This window comes from Saccostrea cucullata, unplaced genomic scaffold, assembly GCF_032062105.1.
Source record: "Saccostrea cucullata isolate Sc308-1 unplaced genomic scaffold, CSIRO_AGI_Scuc_v1 ctg12360, whole genome shotgun sequence".
In the NCBI taxonomy this organism is placed as follows: Eukaryota; Metazoa; Mollusca; class Bivalvia; order Ostreida; family Ostreidae; genus Saccostrea; species Saccostrea cuccullata.
In genome coordinates, this window is record NW_026922981.1 from 1 (window position 1) to 20,567 (window position 20,567).

At 33.3% G+C, this 20,567-nt stretch overlaps 1 protein-coding gene across 1 annotated transcript; it reads right to left on the reverse strand.

The window, feature by feature from the left end:
* Positions 1-47: 47 nt before the first annotated feature.
* LOC134262889 (patched domain-containing protein 3-like) lies at positions 48-8,239 on the reverse strand (the record flags this gene model as incomplete). Its single annotated transcript, XM_062745211.1, has 9 exons — positions 7,544-8,239; positions 5,259-5,505; positions 5,010-5,080; positions 4,232-4,348; positions 3,329-3,440; positions 1,631-1,743; positions 1,255-1,375; positions 1,021-1,144; positions 48-220 (listed from the first exon to the last, which is right to left on the reverse strand). Coding segments are annotated over exons 1-9 (1,227 nt in total), but the record flags the coding sequence as incomplete, so codon positions are not given.
* Between the last annotated feature and the right edge of the window lie 12,328 nt (positions 8,240-20,567).

Consider the following 20,567-nt stretch of genomic DNA (forward strand, 5'->3'; position numbering starts at 1 on the left):
AAACTTTCACAGAAACCAAACTATCGACAAAATGAAATTTCACTCACTGTTGTAGCACCTATTCCAAAAGCCAGGATGTCTGTGACTGACGTCACAAGAATGGATACCCCCGCGTGTCGTAACAGCTTCCCCATCCTCTGGGGTAAGGGCAGGCTGAGTTCGTGGTGACTGAGACTCTGGTATGACCCCACAATGACAAACATGTCATCTACTCCAATACCTGTAAAACAAATTATATTTTAAATTTATACATAGCCCTATATTATCTATATAAAAGAAAACAGTTCATAATACATGTACTACATCTTCACTGGATTGAAAGCCATTTTCAAAGGAGGATCAGAGTGCATGCAGTGGCATTGTGACGTCACTATCAATACACATATCTCAAAGAACTTAAAAAACAATGATGGCAACAACCAGCGCTAGCTTTATGTCTGAGCAGGAAAATTGCTGGGCAAGTCCATTGCAGGATCATTTTCCAAACATTTAGATGTCTTAAACACAGCAAAAAGGAAAACACAGAAGTCATAATTACAGGTAAGTTGTAATTTGGACATTTTTTTTTCGAAAAGTTTGTTAATAAAAAATCAAATTTTCATGCAGCTTTTAAAATCTTATTCATTCAAATTTTGACTATATAATAAAACAATAATGATTTTTTCGGTAATGAATATAGTTTGTTATTAAACCAAAAAATATAAATTGAACAAGGCAAAGCTGAGGTCAATATTGATATTTTTCTGGGGAATAACTAATCATTCACCACTGAAAGAGTCCATAGTTGTATAATTTTTTTTGTAAATTTGATATAGTGTAAATTTGATACAGCTGTTCTAAGACTACGTCATTGGCATAGTTGTACATTTTAACATAAAGAGAGTCATCATGAGCTCTCCATTTTCATGTTAAGCTGACCATTTTGACCTGAAAAGAGGTAAAAGGTCATGCCAAAATTCATATTTAATTCAAATACATTTGAAGTTTCTATATATGTTGCATAATCTTAAACCATCTAACCTAGAAGTAGGAAAGGCAGAATGGAGTGAAGTGGTCCGTATTTCCAGCCTGCAGCACTAGACAATCCAAAGGAAAACCCTATAGTCATTCCAATCACAATGATGCCGGCTAGGGATAAACCAACCTGAAAGACGAAAGTAAATGCACTTAATACAAATTACCAAATAGAATAACGGAAAAAAAATTCTCAGCTTGGCTTTATGGAATGTGGAGTTGAATGCATCAATAGTATACCCTTTGTTCTACACAGTTGAGTCTCCCAAAGACAATGAACAGGTAGATAATCACAAGGAAATAGCCAGCTGATAACAGGGACACATCCTTCCTTATAGCTCCACCTGCTTCCTCACCCCGACTGTAAAAAAAAAAAACATTAGAAATACATCTATTTCTTGAAATACAGCATAAGCGTTTCTTTTTCCATTCATGTAGGATAAACTTTTGAATGAATGGATATAAATCATGACTTTAGTATACAGTGGAGTCTTGTTAAACTTGACAATTTGGTTCCTGGCCAAATCATCCAGATAAATGAATTGTCAAGATATGAATAAAGTCATAATTTATATCAATCCATATAAATTTATAATTATAAGTTTAAAATTCCTACCTGAAAGTTGCAAAATAGAAGACCTGGATTCCTGATTGACCATCCAGACTCTTGGCCTTTTCCACAGCTTTTTCTTCCCACTGTTCTGCGGCTGTTTTATCACTATCACTTGTCTGAAAACCAAGAAACCTCATATTTTAAAGTTTCACTGAAATATTGTACCCTATAAGTGGAAATTTTAGCGAGACACAAATTTAGTGATTTGTCCTTAAAAAATGGTAATCTATTTTTAGCGAGATGTTATTTTAGCTATTTTTAAATGCACATTAAAGAAGCTATTACAAATAATATGCAATTAATTTTTAGCAATATTCAATTTTAGCAATCTCGGCATCCTTGCTTATAATGCCAAAATTAAAGCCTGGCTAAAAATTCTACTTATACGAAGTTTCTTTATCATCTGTAAAATTTGGCATTTTTGCTTGAAATACTACTTGTCTGAAAAAAAAGAAAACCTTATACATGTATCTTAAAGTTTCTCTGTAATATTGTATATATATATTCAATTTCTTCAGCAGCTATAAAATTTAGCATTTTTTTGTGCTCAAACGGTATGCGTATGGCATTAATTTTGGTGGGAGTATTTTAGCTGACATAGTGTTCATTGTAGTTGTAAACCATTACACAATAGAGAGGTTTGCAGACTAACATGTACATGTACAAATCAAATTAAAATTACCCATACATTTTTACATCACTTTTCTTGTATAGCATTTATAACTTGAACATGTACTTGAAAATGCAAAAATCTTTATCCTCACAAATTTCTGTCACAAAAAGGCTGAGAACTGAGAAGATCTCTTTTGCAATGTATCAATGACATTTTTATTGGCCAGTAAATTTGGAAATCATCCCCAATGAGGTGGCAAAATGCTTATACTGTTCAGTTATAAAGCTGGCTTAAATAGCCACTTTATAAACATAATTTGAAATACTGTATTAGCAGAAATTTAGTGAGGATTCAATTTTGGTATTATTAGCGAGGTTACCATGATCGCTATAACTGAATCAAGCTAACAATTGATTCATTGCATATTATTTGTAATAGCTTTTTGAAATGAGCATTAAAAAATCTTTTAATTACTTCACACTCAAACTTTATACCAATTTTTAAGGATAAATAACTAAAGGACTATATATGTTAAGAGCCAATTTTGGCCCCCTAAAAATCAGCATTTTAGAATGACATTCAGATATGTTTATTTGATATTTTTTTTGTAAAAGAGATTATATTAGATGTATTTCCGATATATTTTTCACATTTATATGCACTCACTGGCTGTAAATGATGACGCAAATAACACCATAAAAAGCCAAAAATATTTCTTTTTCTTGATGTTTTTTCTTATGGGAAACATAGAGCGCATTGTAGAACATGCATAATTTTTCTGTCATAATAACATCTTTGGTAAAAAATTAAAGTATGTTCTAGTTTGCGCTCCGTATTTTCTGGAAGAAAAAACTGCTTGAAAATAAGCAGTTTTATACAAAATATGCAAAAATTGCGGGAAAACATGAACTTTATGATGTCATATTTCTATATTAACAGCATTTTGATCAAATTGAAAATTAACAATAAAGGTCGCATGTATAGCTGTGCATAGTAAAGCTATATATAAATTAAAAGTAAGATATTTATTTTAGGGGGCCATTTGAGACACTTATCATTCATATATTACTCTTTGCTACAGTACTCACTGCATCAATATAAAAGGTGATGTAGGCCGCCTTGGCAGCTGTTATGTCTGATCCTGACACTGTTCTTCCTCCCAGATACTTTGTGGCTTCCCATGGAGATGAGTACATGGGACTATAATAAAGAGGAAAATATGAACTGTAACCTGACGTCTTCAAATTATGATGTTTAAGAGATAAGATGTGAAGCAATGATGGACTGTCATCATTTACAATGTATACATGTCCTCCCAGTGGTTCTTGAGAAGAAATTAAAATTGTGAAAAGTTTACAGACCACATATGACATTCGATACATGACAAACATACGGCGGACACACTTAGATCAGAAAAGGTCATTTGAACTTTCAGCTTATGTGAGCTAAAAATATAATTTAGCAAGTGATAGAAATCAAAGTAATTGCAATTTTTTTTATTTTGAATAACAAAGCAGAATATTGCTTATTAAATAATGTCTGTGTATTTAAATGATATTAACTCTTTTAACATGTTTATCAACCTTAATTCAAGAGTTGGTGGACATAGGGGTTTTTAGAACCATTTTTGGTCCAATTAAAATCGGAACTTCTCCCTCTTTTGTCATTAATTTTCATTGCATGTATAATTTTCACTGCATTTTAATTTTCTGGCATTCTTTTTTTTTTTTTTTAAATCAGAATTGTAAAAAATTGTTATAAATGATCAACTTTTGATTCCATTTTGCAGTTTAATAAATTAAATAAACCAGTAATTAATTCAATTACCTGGTAATGCACATTTACTTCACTTTAATGAATTCATATTGTATTGAACACAATACAGAAACATACTGAAGCAACATGTATGTGCAGTCTATAGGTTTTCTACAGAACTTTTTCTCCATGGAAACAGAAGCAATAAATACAAGACACAATGCCATACTATTTACCTTGTTGTTATAGTGTTTACATCTGATCGTATCGTTCCTGCATTAAGACCACTGATGGTAGCACTATTGTATGACCACAGCTCCAATACGCTTGTTACCAGGCAATTTCCATTAGATCTAAAAAAAAAAAAAAAAAAAAAGATGATGGCTGCAGATCATGTCAGTGTCATTTACTATTGCAAACAAATTGTAAACAATATCATATGATAAATCGAAACTAGCCTATAGTTTTCCTAACAAGACTGATTCTGTGGATACAAACCATGGTACATAAAGAAAAGGTGCATGCATCAACATGATGAGTCTTGCACACTTTTTTTGCAGAGAATCAGTCTTTCAAGAATATCAATTTACTCTTATTTAGTCAAAATCAGTACTACATCATGAAATATTTACTGCACATAACAAATTACATGTACTTCACTACAAGCATAAAACGTTAAAATACAATGAAAATCTCCCTGGTGTTTTTTATGTTTGTGAAACATCCACAAAAAATGGCCCGAGAACCAGCAAAATATGTATGTCAGGTGCTGCCTTAATTTAGCACAGATTAAAAATATATGCAGGTTTTGTATAAATATCCTGTGAGATATTCCTTTGGTAACAAGCCTGAAAACTGAGTCTCAAAAATAAGTTGAGACTAATAGTTTACTTGTGATTTTCAATTTTCAAAATTTGATTAAAATTAAAATATTTAAATTAATGAAAATTGTAGTAAATGTGTACTTATCATAAAAGTATCAGATCAATGATATATTACGTTTCTGAAACTTACTTGAAACATATTGATGAATAATTTCCAGAGTTTGAGGTGACTGCAGTTATGCTTTCATAGATATTGTAAATCTAAAATATGAAAATAAATTACTAGTATAAATTTGAGTTAAAAATCATATTTAAAAGATGTGCTAAACCTCATTCATTAATTTTTTTTAATCAATTAATTCATGTACATGGATGGTATAGTTTGTTAAAAAATCTTTTAATTTGCATTTTAACACTATAGAAACTCATTAAAACTTACATTACTCATTGTAGTAGGATCCATAACATCATTGGCAACAAGAATAAGGTAGAAAAATCTTGTTGTTGATGGGTATACACTTTCAACATATTTTTTGTGGTCCATAAGGTCGGAATCTGATGGCACCCAAATCACACTATTGTCTTCATTTTCGCCGAATTTGATATTACCTATACAGAAAAGGCCAACGATGGCTGACGTGATGAGAAGTGTCTTCCATGGGTGTGTCGCCAGAAATGTACCAATCCTGTCAAAGTATAAAAAATATTTAAACAGTAATTAATTATCATTATTACATGATTGCATGAATAATATTCCTAATTCTCTCACTGATATCCAGCATTGCAGAAAAAATGACTACCCTGGTAAGTTATGTTGAGTTCACTGACCTTTCAGGTGAACATATGATTTATTTTATTCAACATTGGACTAAAAATAGATTAGGAAATCCTTAGTTGATATAGTTTTTTTTTTGAAAATTAGTTATTTTATTTCCAAATGAACTCTTCTCAAGTGAACACAACACTCAGGTTCATAAAATCTGGGATGGATGGGGTGTGTAAGGGGTGATAAATACTTCTTATATTCATTCAATTATTTAACCTGCTTCTCTTATAATTGCATATATATGGCTTAGGCTAGGTCTACATAAAGCATGTAAGATGGGTAGATGGCAAATAATGCTTAATTAATTTGTATCATTTAATAACTGAATCATATAATAAAAACAAGAGGCCCATGGGCCACATCGCTCACCTGAGAAGCTTTGACCATTCTGTTCTTTACCAGATTTCCCACTTGTTATACATAATGCATCCCCACCCTACCCCACTGATCATAATTTAGACATTTTGAAATCTACACTACCCCATGATCCTTCCATGGGCACATATGTTTCAGCTTTTTTGGCCCAGTGGTTCCTGAGAAGAAGATTTTCAAAGATTTTTCCTATATATTTCTATGTAAAACTTTGATTCCCCTATAATGGCTCCGCCCTTCCCCCGGGGGTCATGATTCCTATAATTAGAATTTACACTACCCCAGAATGCTTTCACATAAGCTTCACTTTTTCTGGCCCAGTGGTTCTTGAGAAGAAGATTTTCAAAGATTTTTCCTATATATTTCTATATAAAACTTTGATTCCCCATTGTGGCCCCGCCCTTCCCCCGGGGGTCATTATTTGAACAATTTAGAATCTACATTATACCAGGATGCTTCCACATAAGTTTCAGCTTTTCTGGTCCAGTGGTTCTTGCGAAGAAGATTTTCAAAGATTTTTCCTATATATTTCTATGTAAAACTTTGATACCCCATTGTGGCCCCGCCCTTCCCCCGGGGGTCATGATTCCTACAATTTAGAATTTACACTACCCCAGAATGCTTCCACATAAGCTTCACTTTTTCTGGCCCAGTGGTTCTTGAGAAGAAGATTTTCAAAGATTTTTCCTATATATTTCTATATAAAACTTTGATTCCCCATTGTGACCCTGTCCTTCCCCTGGGGGTCATTATTTGAACAATTTAGAATCTACATTATACCAGGATGCATTCACATAAGTTTCAGCTTTTCTGGCCCAGTGGTTCTTGAGAAGAAGATTTTTTAATGACCCAACCCTATTTTTCTCCTTTCTTGATTATCTCCCCTTGCGAGGGGATATGTCCCTTCATTTTAACAATTTAAATTCCCCTTTACCCAGGGATGCTTTGTACCAAGTTTGGTCAAAATTGGCCCAGTGGTTCTTGAGAAGAAGTCGAAAATGTGAAAAGTTTACAGACGGACAGACAGACGGACAGACGGACGGACAGACAGACAAACGGACGGACGACGGACAAAATGTGATCAGAAAAGCTCACTTGAGCCTTCGGCTCAGGTGAGCTAAAAACAATTATTGTTGTGTTCAAGGCCAATAAAATATGATGATTTGACCCTTTGATCATATTTGATTGTCAATATGATAATTAAACCCTTCCGTCTCAGTAAATGTTGTACACCATGTGTCTATAAATCATCACACTGACCTCAAAAACGGCAATAATTACCGGGTATAATGTTTGTCTAGAGTTAATACTATGTGATATAATGCTGTGCTATAAAATATAATCAATTTCATTACTGTAAAAACACTTTTTTTTCATTCTTGAGACATTTATATCGGCATAATTAAATAAGACAAAATTTTCATTCTTGCAATTTAGAGAGAAATTACATGTGTATGTGATTTTATGGAAATTCTTTCTTGCAAATTAGAGAGATATTAAGTGATTTTATGGACATTAATTCTTACTTTTCAAACCCAGTCTCAAAGAACCAGATGATACCATTAGCCGCCCTCTGCAGTATGTTGGGTTTCTTCTCCTCCTTAGATGCAGGGATGTGGCCATTGGCATGATTGGTGGTCCCATTCATACTCGGCTTCTCTTGATGCATAGTCATCCTGTATAGTCACTTAGAACCGAGTCCACAGGATTTTCTCTCCAGCCCTTTCTTCTGCTTCCTACCTGTAGGCGACTCTGTTAATTATCGATTTCCTAGCATATGACCACAATTAAGTGCACTGGAATCAAACTTGTATATTTTCATAACTCAGTTCCATTGTCACGTTTTTTTAAAGTTACATAACAGTGTTTAGAAACACCCACTTTCCAAACAATCCAATCGTCTTCCACCGTGCACAATGCAAGGAGTAATTCGGGTATTTTACAGCTTACGGTTGACTACGATCAATAAACCCTCACGTGTATCTGCACACGATACCCTTGGCTTTTAAATGATCAACAAAGGCTTCAAGGATGAATGGTTCTTACTTATTTAGGTATATAAACATGATAAATGACATTATCCGTTTCTTTACATCCGCTGATCTGCTTTAGTGCTTTCATATTAGGCCTATATTTTTCAGTAAAACACCTGGCTAGTTGCAGCGCTTGAAACTAAACCATTCTTCATGACAATTTTCATACAAAATTATCTTTAAAAAAGGAAATTACAGCCTACGTATTGCATGTACTAGACCTAAACACTCGTATCCGTTTGATCAGACTCTTCAACCATTTTTTTAACTTCCGGATGGCGGTCACGTGATCATTATTGATGATGCAAGTGCACGCGTACTCAGATTCGTGTATAACGATACCATAACAAAAAAGAATGTGTTGTAAGAAAACTTAACTAATTTACATTTAAGCAGTTAGATTTAGTGAGATTTTGATGCAGCTGCACGGCAATTAATTTTATTTCTAGAATAAAATAATTTGAAAATAAATAATTTACAAACTTGATTTTGATTTTTTTTTTCTTTATGATAGTATATAAAATGTAGGAAAAATCCTTTTCAATGATTATAAACTTATGCCCTTGCTCTTTCACAAGTGGGCAGTGATGACATTAACTTTACTTTTCATTTATTTTACATTACAACTCCCTATAGCCTTAAACATGAGGCCCATGGGCCACATCGCTCACCAGAGCACCGTGGCTAAGAAAAGTGAGAAATCGCGTCATTATTGAAAATTTTAAATCCACAAGTGGTCCCAACCTACCCTTAAAGGTGATGAGATCATGTTTTCAATGCTTGAATATACACTTAATATGTTTGTATATTTCTTTGACTAAATGCAGGTTTTTAACCTTTTAAAGTTGAACTTACACCGGCTGTGGTTCCACCCTAAACCCCCAACCGGCCTCCTCCAATCCGCCTGGTCATCAATTGAACAAATATAAATGATAAATCTGCACAACTTCAGAATGCCTCCACATAAATATGTCCAATCTTGGCTTTGCTGTTCTTGAGATATACATGTATATTTAAAATTTTTCCTATATATTTCTATGTAAAACTTTGCTTATCTTTTGTGGCCCCGCCCTACCACAAGGGGTCATGACTTGGAGAAATTTAAATCTTCACTACCTGAGGATGATTCTACACAAATATGACCAATCATGGCCTTGCTGTTCTTGAAAAGACGATTTGAAAGCGGTATATGTTTCATCATAAGTTTCATCTTTCCTGGCACAATTGGTTCTTGAGAAGATTTTTAAAACATTCCACCAAATTTTCACTGTTTCTAAAGAATCTATCCTTGAATTAGGATGTGGCCCTTCATTTGAACAAACTTGAATCCCCTTCACCCAAGGATGCTTAGTAGCAAGTTTGGTTGAAATTGGCCCAGTGGTTCTGGAGAAGAAGTCGAAAATGTGAAAAGTTTACAGATGGACGGACAGACAGACGGACGCCGGACAAAGTGTGATCAGAAAAACTCACTTGAGCTTTCGGCTCAGGTGAGCTAAAACTAAAGGAGCAGATCAAGGATCTGATTTAATCAGATTGGGGTAATTTGATGATTCACATTTGATGATCTGATTTTTTATATAAAATGGAATAAATGAAATTGAGAAAGTTTCTCAACAAATTCAATATTACACCAATATTCATTTTCCTCCCAATTATCTGTACTAATTTTGCATTAGAATATTTAAAATTCTTTCAATCTTTAGATTCTTTATAACGATTTTTCAAAGATCTAAATTATTATGCGCCCGGGTCGATATATCGGGTTTATATTGTTTTTGTCCTGTCTGTTTATCTGTCTGTCTGTTGTTAATTCTAACCTTGATCATAACTTTTGAACCGCGAGAAATATAGATTTCATATTTGGTATGCATACCGGTACTCTACTAATTAAATTCCTTCAAATGACACCAAGGCCATTGACATTGTGACCATGACTTTGACCTCTATGCTAAAAATAGTTTTTTCGAACTTTGCACAATGGTATTGGCCAACTTCTTTCAAGACCAACTTCCTTTCACTTCCTTTTTTTTTTTTTTTTGCATACAATACTACATTTCCTTGATATCACTATACTGTGGTATTAATTGGGGGGGGGGGACCAACCTTTCTGTGGACATTTTCAATAGTAAATGTAATGTTGGGAAAAAAGCACCCCCCCCCCCTTGTTGCTACGTGTCTGAAGATAGAGCAGGCATATTGAAACAAAATTTCTAAATTTAGAATCAAAAAATTAAGATACGAGTAGTTTATGAAAATACCGATCTAAATTGAATAAATAAAATCAATACTTTAGAAATAATTTATGGACTTCTAACCCCTCTGGATGGGAAAAATTTCGATTCATAATTTTGTGCGTGTTTAAATGATTTAAACTAAAATAAAATTTCTACGAAAGCCTACAAGGGTCAAATTAGAAAATGAAGAGAAAAAAATTAAGTCGTAATAACGACTTTTTATCTCGTTATTACGACTTTTTATCTCGTTATTACGACTTTTTATCTCGTAATAACGACTTTCTTAAGTCGTAATAACGACTTATTATCTCGTTATAACGACTTTCTTAAGTCGTAATAACGACTTTTTATCTCGTAATGACGACTTTCTTAAGTCGTAATAACGACTTTTTATCTCGTTATTACGACTTTTTATCTCGTAATAACGACTTTATTAAGTCGTAATAACGACATTTTATCTCATTATTACGACTTTCTTAAGTCGTAATAACGACTTTTTATCTCGTAATAACGACTTTATTAAGTCGTAATAACGACTTTTTATCTCGTAATAACGACTTTTTTTCTCGTAATAACGACTTTTTATCTCGTTATTACGACTTTTTATCTCATTATTACGACTTTCTTAAGTCGTAATTACGACTTTTTATCTCGTTATTACGACTTTTTTTTAGTAAGATTATTTTCAATAATTTGCTATTTTTGACCTTTCCGTATTACGGAAACTTATGACCGCGCCTCGTGAAGTTGATTTATACATCAAACTGACAAAAGAAAATGAGTATCATCTGCTTATCAGGCACGTTGCAGGGTGGGGGTGGAGGCTTACCCATTATTTTCTCAAACATAACTTTCCTGCTGATGAAAAAGTTCATTGCCGCCCCCCCAACACTTTTTGTTGCAATATAGCCAAATAAGGGTGATGTGGTAGTTTAATTTAAATCTGGTACGGAAAGAAGTTGCCAATATATGGTAATTTGGTTATAATAATATAGCATAGACTTTCACGTTGATATTTTGAAAGTTTTTGTCTGTGAACGAGGAATGTAAAAGTACATTTGAACAACAATTTAAACCCCTTTTTTGCAAAGAAATACATAATGTAGTCTACATAGGCATTGATAATTGGGGCTTACTGAGTAGCCCCCAAACATTTTTTGTTGGTTTAGCCCCCCCCCCCCCCTTCAGTTTGCTTTCGACACGCGCTTATGTATCATATATAATATTTTGAAATGATTTCTGCGATGTGCAACACTAATGTCTTCAATTTAGCGGCATAATGATTTAGATTATAATTAAGTGTGTAAACAAAACAAGTCCAAATATTGTCAATAATTACAGATTATAATAAATATAAATAAATAAACTGTCAAACTCTGGTGCAACTGTTTTGACAATTTTATAACTAAACAATCATCGCGTTTTCAGCTACACGACACCGTTATACCGGGCACGTTTCCATTTTATCTCCTAGAAGGATCAAGTTGAAAAAATGTTTCAAATGGAAAAAAAAAATAAATAAAAAGTCGTTATTACGACTTAAGAAAGTCGTAATAACGAGAAAAAAGTCGTAATAACGAGATAAAAAGTCGTTATTACGAGAGAAAAAGTCGTTATTACGACTTAATAAAGTCGTTATTACGAGATAAAAAGTCGTTATTACGACTTAAGAAAGTCGTAATAACGAGATAAAAAGTCGTAATAACGAGATAAAAAGTCGTTATTACGACTTAAGAAAGTCGTAATAACGAGATAATAAGTCGTTATTACGACTTAAGAAAGTCGTTATTACGAGATAAAAAGTCGTTATTACGAGATAAAAAGTCGTTATTACGACTTAAGAAAGTCGTTATTACGAGAGAAAAGGTCGTTATTACGACTTAATAAAGTCGTTATTACGAGATAAAAAGTCGTTATTACGACTTAAGAAAGTCGTAATAACGAGATAAAAAGTCGTAATAACGAGATAAAAAGTCGTTATTACGACTTAAGAAAGTCGTTATTACGAGATAAAAAGTCGTTATCACGACTTAAGAAAGTCGTTATTACGAGATAAAAAGTCGTTATTACGACTTAAGAAAGTCGTAATAACGAGATAAAAAGTCGTTATTACGAGATAAAAAGTCGTTATTACGACTTAATTTTTATTTCTTCATTTTCTAATTTGACCCTTGTAGGCTTTCTTAAAATAGGCCTAGATGATACATTTATGTTATCCTTCGGATTTTTTCTTTCTTTTCTTATGAAGAACATGGTAACTATTAAAGCAGTTCAATACTGCGTAAAAGATAGTGCAGACATATTGAAATGATTTACATATTTAGGCGTCGGTTTAAGCAAATTGAAAGTGGGGGGGGGGGCTAAACCAACAAAAGAATGTAAACCCCTATTTTCAATGCCTGTATTATGTATCTATTGGCAAAAAAAGTGGGGGGCTTAGCCCCCCTACCCCCTCCCCGGTTCCGACGCCTATGATTAAGATAGTTAGTAAGAATGTCAATGTAAATTGGATAAATAAAATTAATACTTCAGAAAATTTCGCATCATATGTACTAAAAATAAAATGTGATTCAAACTATATAAAGAAATTCAAGTAAGGTGGATCCTCTATTGAATGTGAAAGGGAGCACTACTCACAGTTAGGTCAATTCACTTTGATGCTATAAATAGAATACATGTATATCGATTGACGAACCTTGCGTTTCATTGGGTGCACTTTGGTCTTTTGATCTTCAGTCACGTGTTCATTTTGGTGGGAATTTTTTGTTGTCCATATTCGTTTGAATGTTGCTTCGCTGAATGTCAGTGTGCGTGTGAGATGTTTCCTTTGAATCCTTTGCCTTATTCTAAAGTTGACATGGATTTTTAAATATTCACCCCAGGTGAGTTGTCTTGAAATAAATGTATTTTTGTTCCAAGTAAAAGTGCGAGTTTGATAGTTTTTGTGTTCTAAACTTGTGAGACGGAGTTTATCAGTAATGTGAACACAGAAATTTCGAAAGTTGGGCAATGTTTCAATGATTTTTCCTTGTTTATCAATGTGAACACAGGAAAGTTGGGCAATGTTTCAATGATTTTTCCTTGTTTATCAGATGGACGACGTCCCGGACGATGTGGTGAAATGAGAAATGCCCAGTTGACGGTATCTCTTCATTCGAGCAGCGGTCCCCACAGAAATGAGTCTCTGCAGTCCTCAGCAGGTAAGATAGCATATCAGTTACAACGTGAACAAAACTGTCACTGTTTTAGTAGTTCTTGACTACTACTTTGAATATGAAGATGAGGCCTGTAGGAAATCATATCACTTGAGGGGGGAGGGGGTATTTTATATTTTCAGTTGGGTGCAATATCAACCACCAACAAAATACGGATCTATGGATTCGGGCGCATAAAAATTCGTTGGCAAGCATGACGGGGGGGGGGGGGGACTTTCCTACGGCTGTGAAGGTAACAAAGAGTACACTATGGTCAGACAAAAGAATCAATTACAGAGGTCTGTTAATTACAATTACTAGATTTGGCCACATATATCAATCTTTCTCTGATTTATCCAATATATCAATAGATTGATTTAGCTATCAGTACAGTCCCCCCTCCCCCCAAATCAGGCTTTTAATAGTGGAATGAAATTACAAGAAAATACTACTAATTAATATTTTTAGTCAGGGATTTCAAAAAGCCAACCCAAAGCCAAACATAGAAAAACATTTTTCTATGTGCATGTGCAGTGAAGCAATGCAAATCATTTGTTTTTTTTTATTACCAAATTCTTTTTAAACAAAATCAGGATTCTTTAATTAAGATTACTAATGCTTAAATGTGAAGATTTAGGAATTTTTCAAGAGGGGTCCACCCTACTAAAAAAAAACATTTAAACCAGATATTTATTAGGCTACACTTTTTAAATTTCTTGGTTTACAGATCTGCTGACCTTATTTTTTGAGGAATTAAAACACAAAAATGAAATGAAAGTTTTAGGGATTTTTTTAGTCTCCCGACTTCATTAAACAAGAAAAACCAAAAATGAAAATAAAATATGTTACAAATGATCTTAATTTATTATTCAGGGGGGAAAATTTAATTATATATCTTTCCCTGAAAAGCCTGTTTGTACAGCAGAAGTTCTTAAAATCTTAACAGGAATCAACATGATACAAATTCTGGGGGGTGGGGGATAACTACTGATGTTTTGTCAAAAGTTATTTTGTTTACTTTCATGTTTTTTAGACACAAGTTGATTATAAAATCATTAACAGTTATCATGATAGTTGGTAATGAACATATCTTCCCTCTTGGCATTACCTTGATTACAAATGTTTATACATTCAGGATTGGACTATAATTACCCCCCAAGCGCATAAATTCCCGGGCCCTATCATTCGTCTTTTTCATTTTCTCTTTTTAAATAATAAGGAACAGTTTTCATTAATTTGTTTTAATTGTGTAGTAACATATTTATGCCAGTACTTCAATATATTTAAGAAAATGAAATTGTTAAAAAAAATATACACTAGCTTTATAAAGATCAATCATAAATGAATATAAAAATTAAATAGGCTATGTTCACCTGTTTGATGTGTGTATTTTGATCCCTTTTTAAAATCTAGATTTGACATGGAATATAATATAAAACAACATAAATAAATCTTTTAATAGCTTAAAGAGAGAAGAGAAGTCTTCAATTTTGTAAAATTGTTGCTTCCTCACCTTTTTTTGCTGGAAACTGCATTTTTGTCAATTAGGAAACACAAAAGCTTCATTTTATTTTTTATTTTTATTTCTCCCGACTGACCCTAATTTTTGAAAAAAAAATCTGTAAACCAAGAAATTAAAATAAAAAATAAATAAGTAAATAGTCTTTATTGCATATTACACGCGTACCCATTAAAAAAATGTGGCCTAATGACAAATGAAAAACAAAAACTTTCTCAAAGCTGAATATATGAGAAAGGGGAGCCTTGTATATTTTTACCTTCCTTTGGATCCTCCATTCCCATGGTAAAAAATGGGTATCTATCGTGCAATTTAAAAAAAAACACATTGTTTTTGAATGATGCTAAAGGGATGCACACAATCAGGCTTGCTCCAGATAGCGAACCTGACCTAAGTGATTAAGTTAATATCTTTGAAGAAATTAAGTCCATTCCCAAGTAACTATTAGCTTGAATATGGTGATCGACTAAAGTTGCGTGGTTAATGCATCTAAGGATGGACACTCATTACTAGGCTAGCTTGCTCGAGATACTGGATTTGATTAACACTATTTTGAATGTTCAACAAGAATTTTAAGTTTCTGAAACAGTTCAGTACTCAATAAACTTGAAACCAACCTGGTTTAATATATGTGACCAATACATTCAACATCTAGTAATTTAAATCTTAATAGACAACATTTAAACAATCAAAATTTTAATTCACAATGAAATGTAAACATCACTGTCTAGTATAATTGTTGGGTATGCCAGGGACATCAATGCATAAGATAGTTGGAAATGGGAGTGTGGGATAATTTAGGGAATAACTTTCTTGTAATTTGGTATTTGCGACTGTTGATGATAATTTAATTGAAGCTTATATGTGATGCCCCCGGCTTCCCAGGTTAAGGTTTTTGAAGCTTTTTTCTTTGTAAGTAGTTCTATGCCCTATATTGATCATACATGCATAGAACATGCTTCTAGTGTGTTTCATTGTACCAGATGAGGTTTTAGATATGCTGCAATTTCAGCAAAGGAATGACTATAGGTAAATGTTTTTGGAGCAGGTTAACATTTTTGGTGCAGTTTTCAGTGAAAGTTTTATTTCCAAGTAATTATAAACCCCATGATGACCAAACTTGCATGGATGATACATATCTAACTAGGATGCATACAACCAGATTTGCTACAGATGCTGGATCTGACCTATGTTTTCCAGATGAGTGAAACAACTACCGGTAAATGTTTCTAGTGCAGTTCTCATTTCCAAGTAGCTATCACCCTATGATGACCAGACTTGTCCAAATTGCTGTCGGACATTTGATCTGATTAAGTCGAATGTTCTGTCGGACCAGTCCAAGTTTTGTCAGACCAGATACATGTACCTTATTTTGATGCTAAGAAAGACATGTGATTAACAGCAGCAAATTCCCTTTATTATTTTCAATAGCCTTCAGTCTAACAAGTTTCCTTTCTGGAGATAGAGAGTTTTTAAAATTAGACATAATGACATGTACTTTGACTTTGCCATTAGAAATTTGATTGCATGTATACAATATATACTTGATTCTGCATGATTATATTGCGGGTTCCATTGTATTGCAATATATTCCAAAAATTCGGATACATAGCTCATATCCTTTTTGTTGAAAAAACTATATATCTCTGTCATTTGAATGTAAAATTTTTGTGATGATTAAAAAGTATGGAACATGCTTCAGAAAAATTTCTATTCAAATAAAACGTAAGTTTATATATACAGAATTGCCATCTTTATTATATTTAAACCACTGAATTTATAATCTAGCAAAATCCATAATAAAGTTTATGTTTTGAAAGTCTTTAGTTTGTATAATTGCATGTTTATTTTTTACATCGTAAAATTAAAATTAAGAATTGAAGTCCATGTCAACCACAAATTTCCATGTTTTCCCATACCGCGATACAGTGAGACTCTCAAATTTGGGAGGTAAATAAGACTTCCTGTTTTAAAAATATAATACAAATTAAACGATGCAAGCTTGGGAAATAATTTGACACTAAAAAGTTAGACCATAGTTCGGTTTATGAAAATCATTTGATGAAAGTTGAAGTAAAAAATTGGAATTACACTTTTTATGCAAAAGTTTTAAGTACCGCGATATCATGAGACACCAGTATACTGCGAAAGCAGCCATTTTTGGGAGTTGAACTATGTTCAATCTCCCATGGTCATCACGTATTTAACATGCGCAGTAATTTGTGTTGATTATACAGAGCCGAAAGCAAGGCTACTGTGTCAGCTGATTTACTCCGATGATATTCAACAGAAAACATGCATAAACATCCGCCACAAATAGTTCATGTCATTTTCTCCTGAATTGATCTAATTTTCATAATTTGAAATGTAAGTAAATGTTATAATGATAAAGTAATCTTATTATAAAGAACCTCAAAAGTTTTTCGTAATGGAACTCGTTTTTTGTGTGGCGTCATACACTGAAAAAGATACAATCTACAACTCTACATACTAACGGCAAGCGGTAAATCTAGTCGTCCCGACGCCCGACGGTCCCAGATTTTTAGCAATTTTTTTTTACCAGAATTTATTCAAATTTTTCATGAATATTTTCTTGGTTTAAATGAATTCATTAATGCATAAAAACTTTAGGAAACATGCGAATTAATTACTAAATCGGCAGTATCACCTGCCAAAAGCGGTAAATCTAGAACTTTGTTATAAATGTTGACGGACACTTATGTTTTCGTAAAATCATTTTGTAAAAACAACAAAATGAATTTTTTTTAATTAAAAGGAAAACCTCATTTACATACCAGATACTGTAAACCAACTTTTATTCGTGTGCAAGAAATTTTCGCGAAGTTCGCGAGAGCCTCGTCATCGCGAATTTTTCTCGCCGCGAACGGGTCATTAAAGTCTCTTTTTCTATTAAAACTGTTCAAAAAAGTCTTGGTCGCGAAAATTAATCCTCGCGAACTACTTTACTCCCGGTAAATTGCGAAATAAACTCGTACGCACACAAACTCTCACATATACCACTGTTTTTATGTTTGGTCATATTTGTTTTAAACTTGGTATTGCTTTTTTCTTCACAATATTAAAAAAGATTGTTTGCTACTCCAAAATGTTCGTGTAATTGAAAACATTTATATTCACAGAGAAGTTTTATATAACAAACCTGTTAGCTCTTAAAAGGATGCTGTGTTAAAATCCACATTTTATCAACACTGATATTATTCCTGCGAAACTGAAATTTTCATAACACATGGGTAAAGGTGCCAAGGGAAAAAATCTTACAAATTTGAAGATATATGAATTATATAAATGATAAACCACTTTTAATATGAATATAATGGCAGTGTCCATGTTTTGCAATGGGAAACCCAAAATTTGTGTAGGATGGAAAAGTTATGCTATACCTCCAATATTTAATAAAGATTCTATGAAAAGTTTTAGTGGTCTAAGAGGAGTTGCGGATAAGAGATGGGTATACATAAAGCGTAACAAACAGATAGACGGAAATCCAGATTAACAAGCATTCTGAGAGTATTGCATAAGCAATACAGACCGGGTTCCCCTTTTTCTTCAGGATGTCATTTTATAATGTGCAAAAGTCATGTTAAAACTAAAGATTTTCCGGTTGTAAATGCCTTAAAACTGATAAAATAATCCGCATTAAGACGAAAATTCAACTCATTTCTCCATCGTCTTTTCCTCGCTTGCATATTTTGATGACAATCGGAAGTTACGCAGTTCGAACCCGATCTTAATTAAGCGATTATGAAAAATATTCCAAATGCCATAATTCTGTCAAAAATCAATGAAGTGACCAGCGAAATTCAAACTTGATCTGTAACTCATTAAGATACACTCACATACCAAAATTCAGCTCAATATCTGCAAGCGTTTGGAAAAAAGTGCGGAAAACCAAGTGGGACAGACTGACATGGATAAAGCATCGGAAGAGGACACTACAAAGACAGACGGACGGACGCAGAGGAAACCTATAGTCCCCCCCGGTTTCACCGGTACATTTTCCGCTTTTCAAGCAGGGGGTATAAAAAAAGACTAATGTACCAGGCAACAATATGGCCCCTGGATTTTTTGCTATTCAATGTATCATGTCATTCCAAGATTTTTGCAACTCAAAAAATCTGAAACAGTTGTCTGTATTTGAAATAATAATATTGTTCACTCACTTAACCTCCCGATCAAAGATTTTATTTAACACCACGTTCAACTCCCATGAGTGCTTTCAGTACTTTGATTTCTATGTGACTTTTAACGATGCATCCTGATCCTGACCTTTATTAAATTTGAATTATGCTATTTTTTTTTCAAACGGTCATCTAACAGACGTTTTCTTCAAATGCTGGATCAGTCCAGAGAAATTTTTATTCCCGAAGATTTAGACAAGTCTGATGATAACCAAAACTTGCATGGATGATATATCTAAGGATGCACACTTCTGGACTTGCTTTGGAAGCTGGATCTGACCTACATTTTCCAGACGAGTGAACAGGTTAATGGTTTTGGACCAGTTCTCATTTAGTAACTATAGCTCTATGATGACCAAACTTGCATGGATGATACATCTAGAATGCACACTTTAGATGCTGGATTTGACCTACATTTTCTGGATGAGACCAGGTTAATGTTTTGGTTCATGTCCCATTTCCAAGTAACTATGAGCCCTTTGAGATCAATCTTGCACTAAGGTTACACAATGTTATGAATATTTGTTTACACGATACATTTTTCAGATAAGCATAGAAATGTGTATATGCCATGTAAGGGGTTAATCACAATTTTTAAGAAAATTTTTTTTGGGATGCAATACTCGCAAATTTTAAGAAAATATACAGCAAAAATTTCAAGAATAACGGTGAGATTTGCATGTTAGTTAACAAAACCATAACATTCGCCTTTAAAAGAAGAGCTCCATATATAGATATACATAAATGATCAAATTTTAAATCTTTGATACCTATGTTTTCTTTGCCAAATGATAGTTGACAGCTTAAGATACTGTATCTAAAAAAAAAAAATTGGTTAAATCTAGTGGTTAATTTATGGTTAATTTGTTGACCCCCCAGCCTCCTTAATTGTGGGACTTTGCCTTACTTAAAGACAACTTTCGTTGAGGTAAACTCTGTAATCTCTGATTACCTATGTTTTCATCTCCTTCCCAATTCTCTAACAAAGTGTTTTCTTTGTTCATTTGTTTGTTTGACTTTTTTTTCACCTTATTCCTGCTTCTCAATTTCCCAGCACTTCATCATGAAGTTGGAGTAATAAGGACTTGGAGAGGGAAGGGCAAAATGAATTGGAACAGCATACCAACAACACTGGAATGGATTTCTTTGTTCTCTCTTTGCGGAGACTTCACTGTTGGAGATGGAGTAATAAGGAGTTTGAGTAGGCTGGGGAAATTTAATTGGAACAGCATGTCAACAATGCTGGAGTTGAGGTATTTCTAAGTCTTTGAGGAAAAGCAGAGGTGAGTTAATTTCATTATCATTTTTGCACTCTCACTAATTAGTACTAACATTTCCTTCCCCTCCTGCACTTTCAACACATTTTCTGGT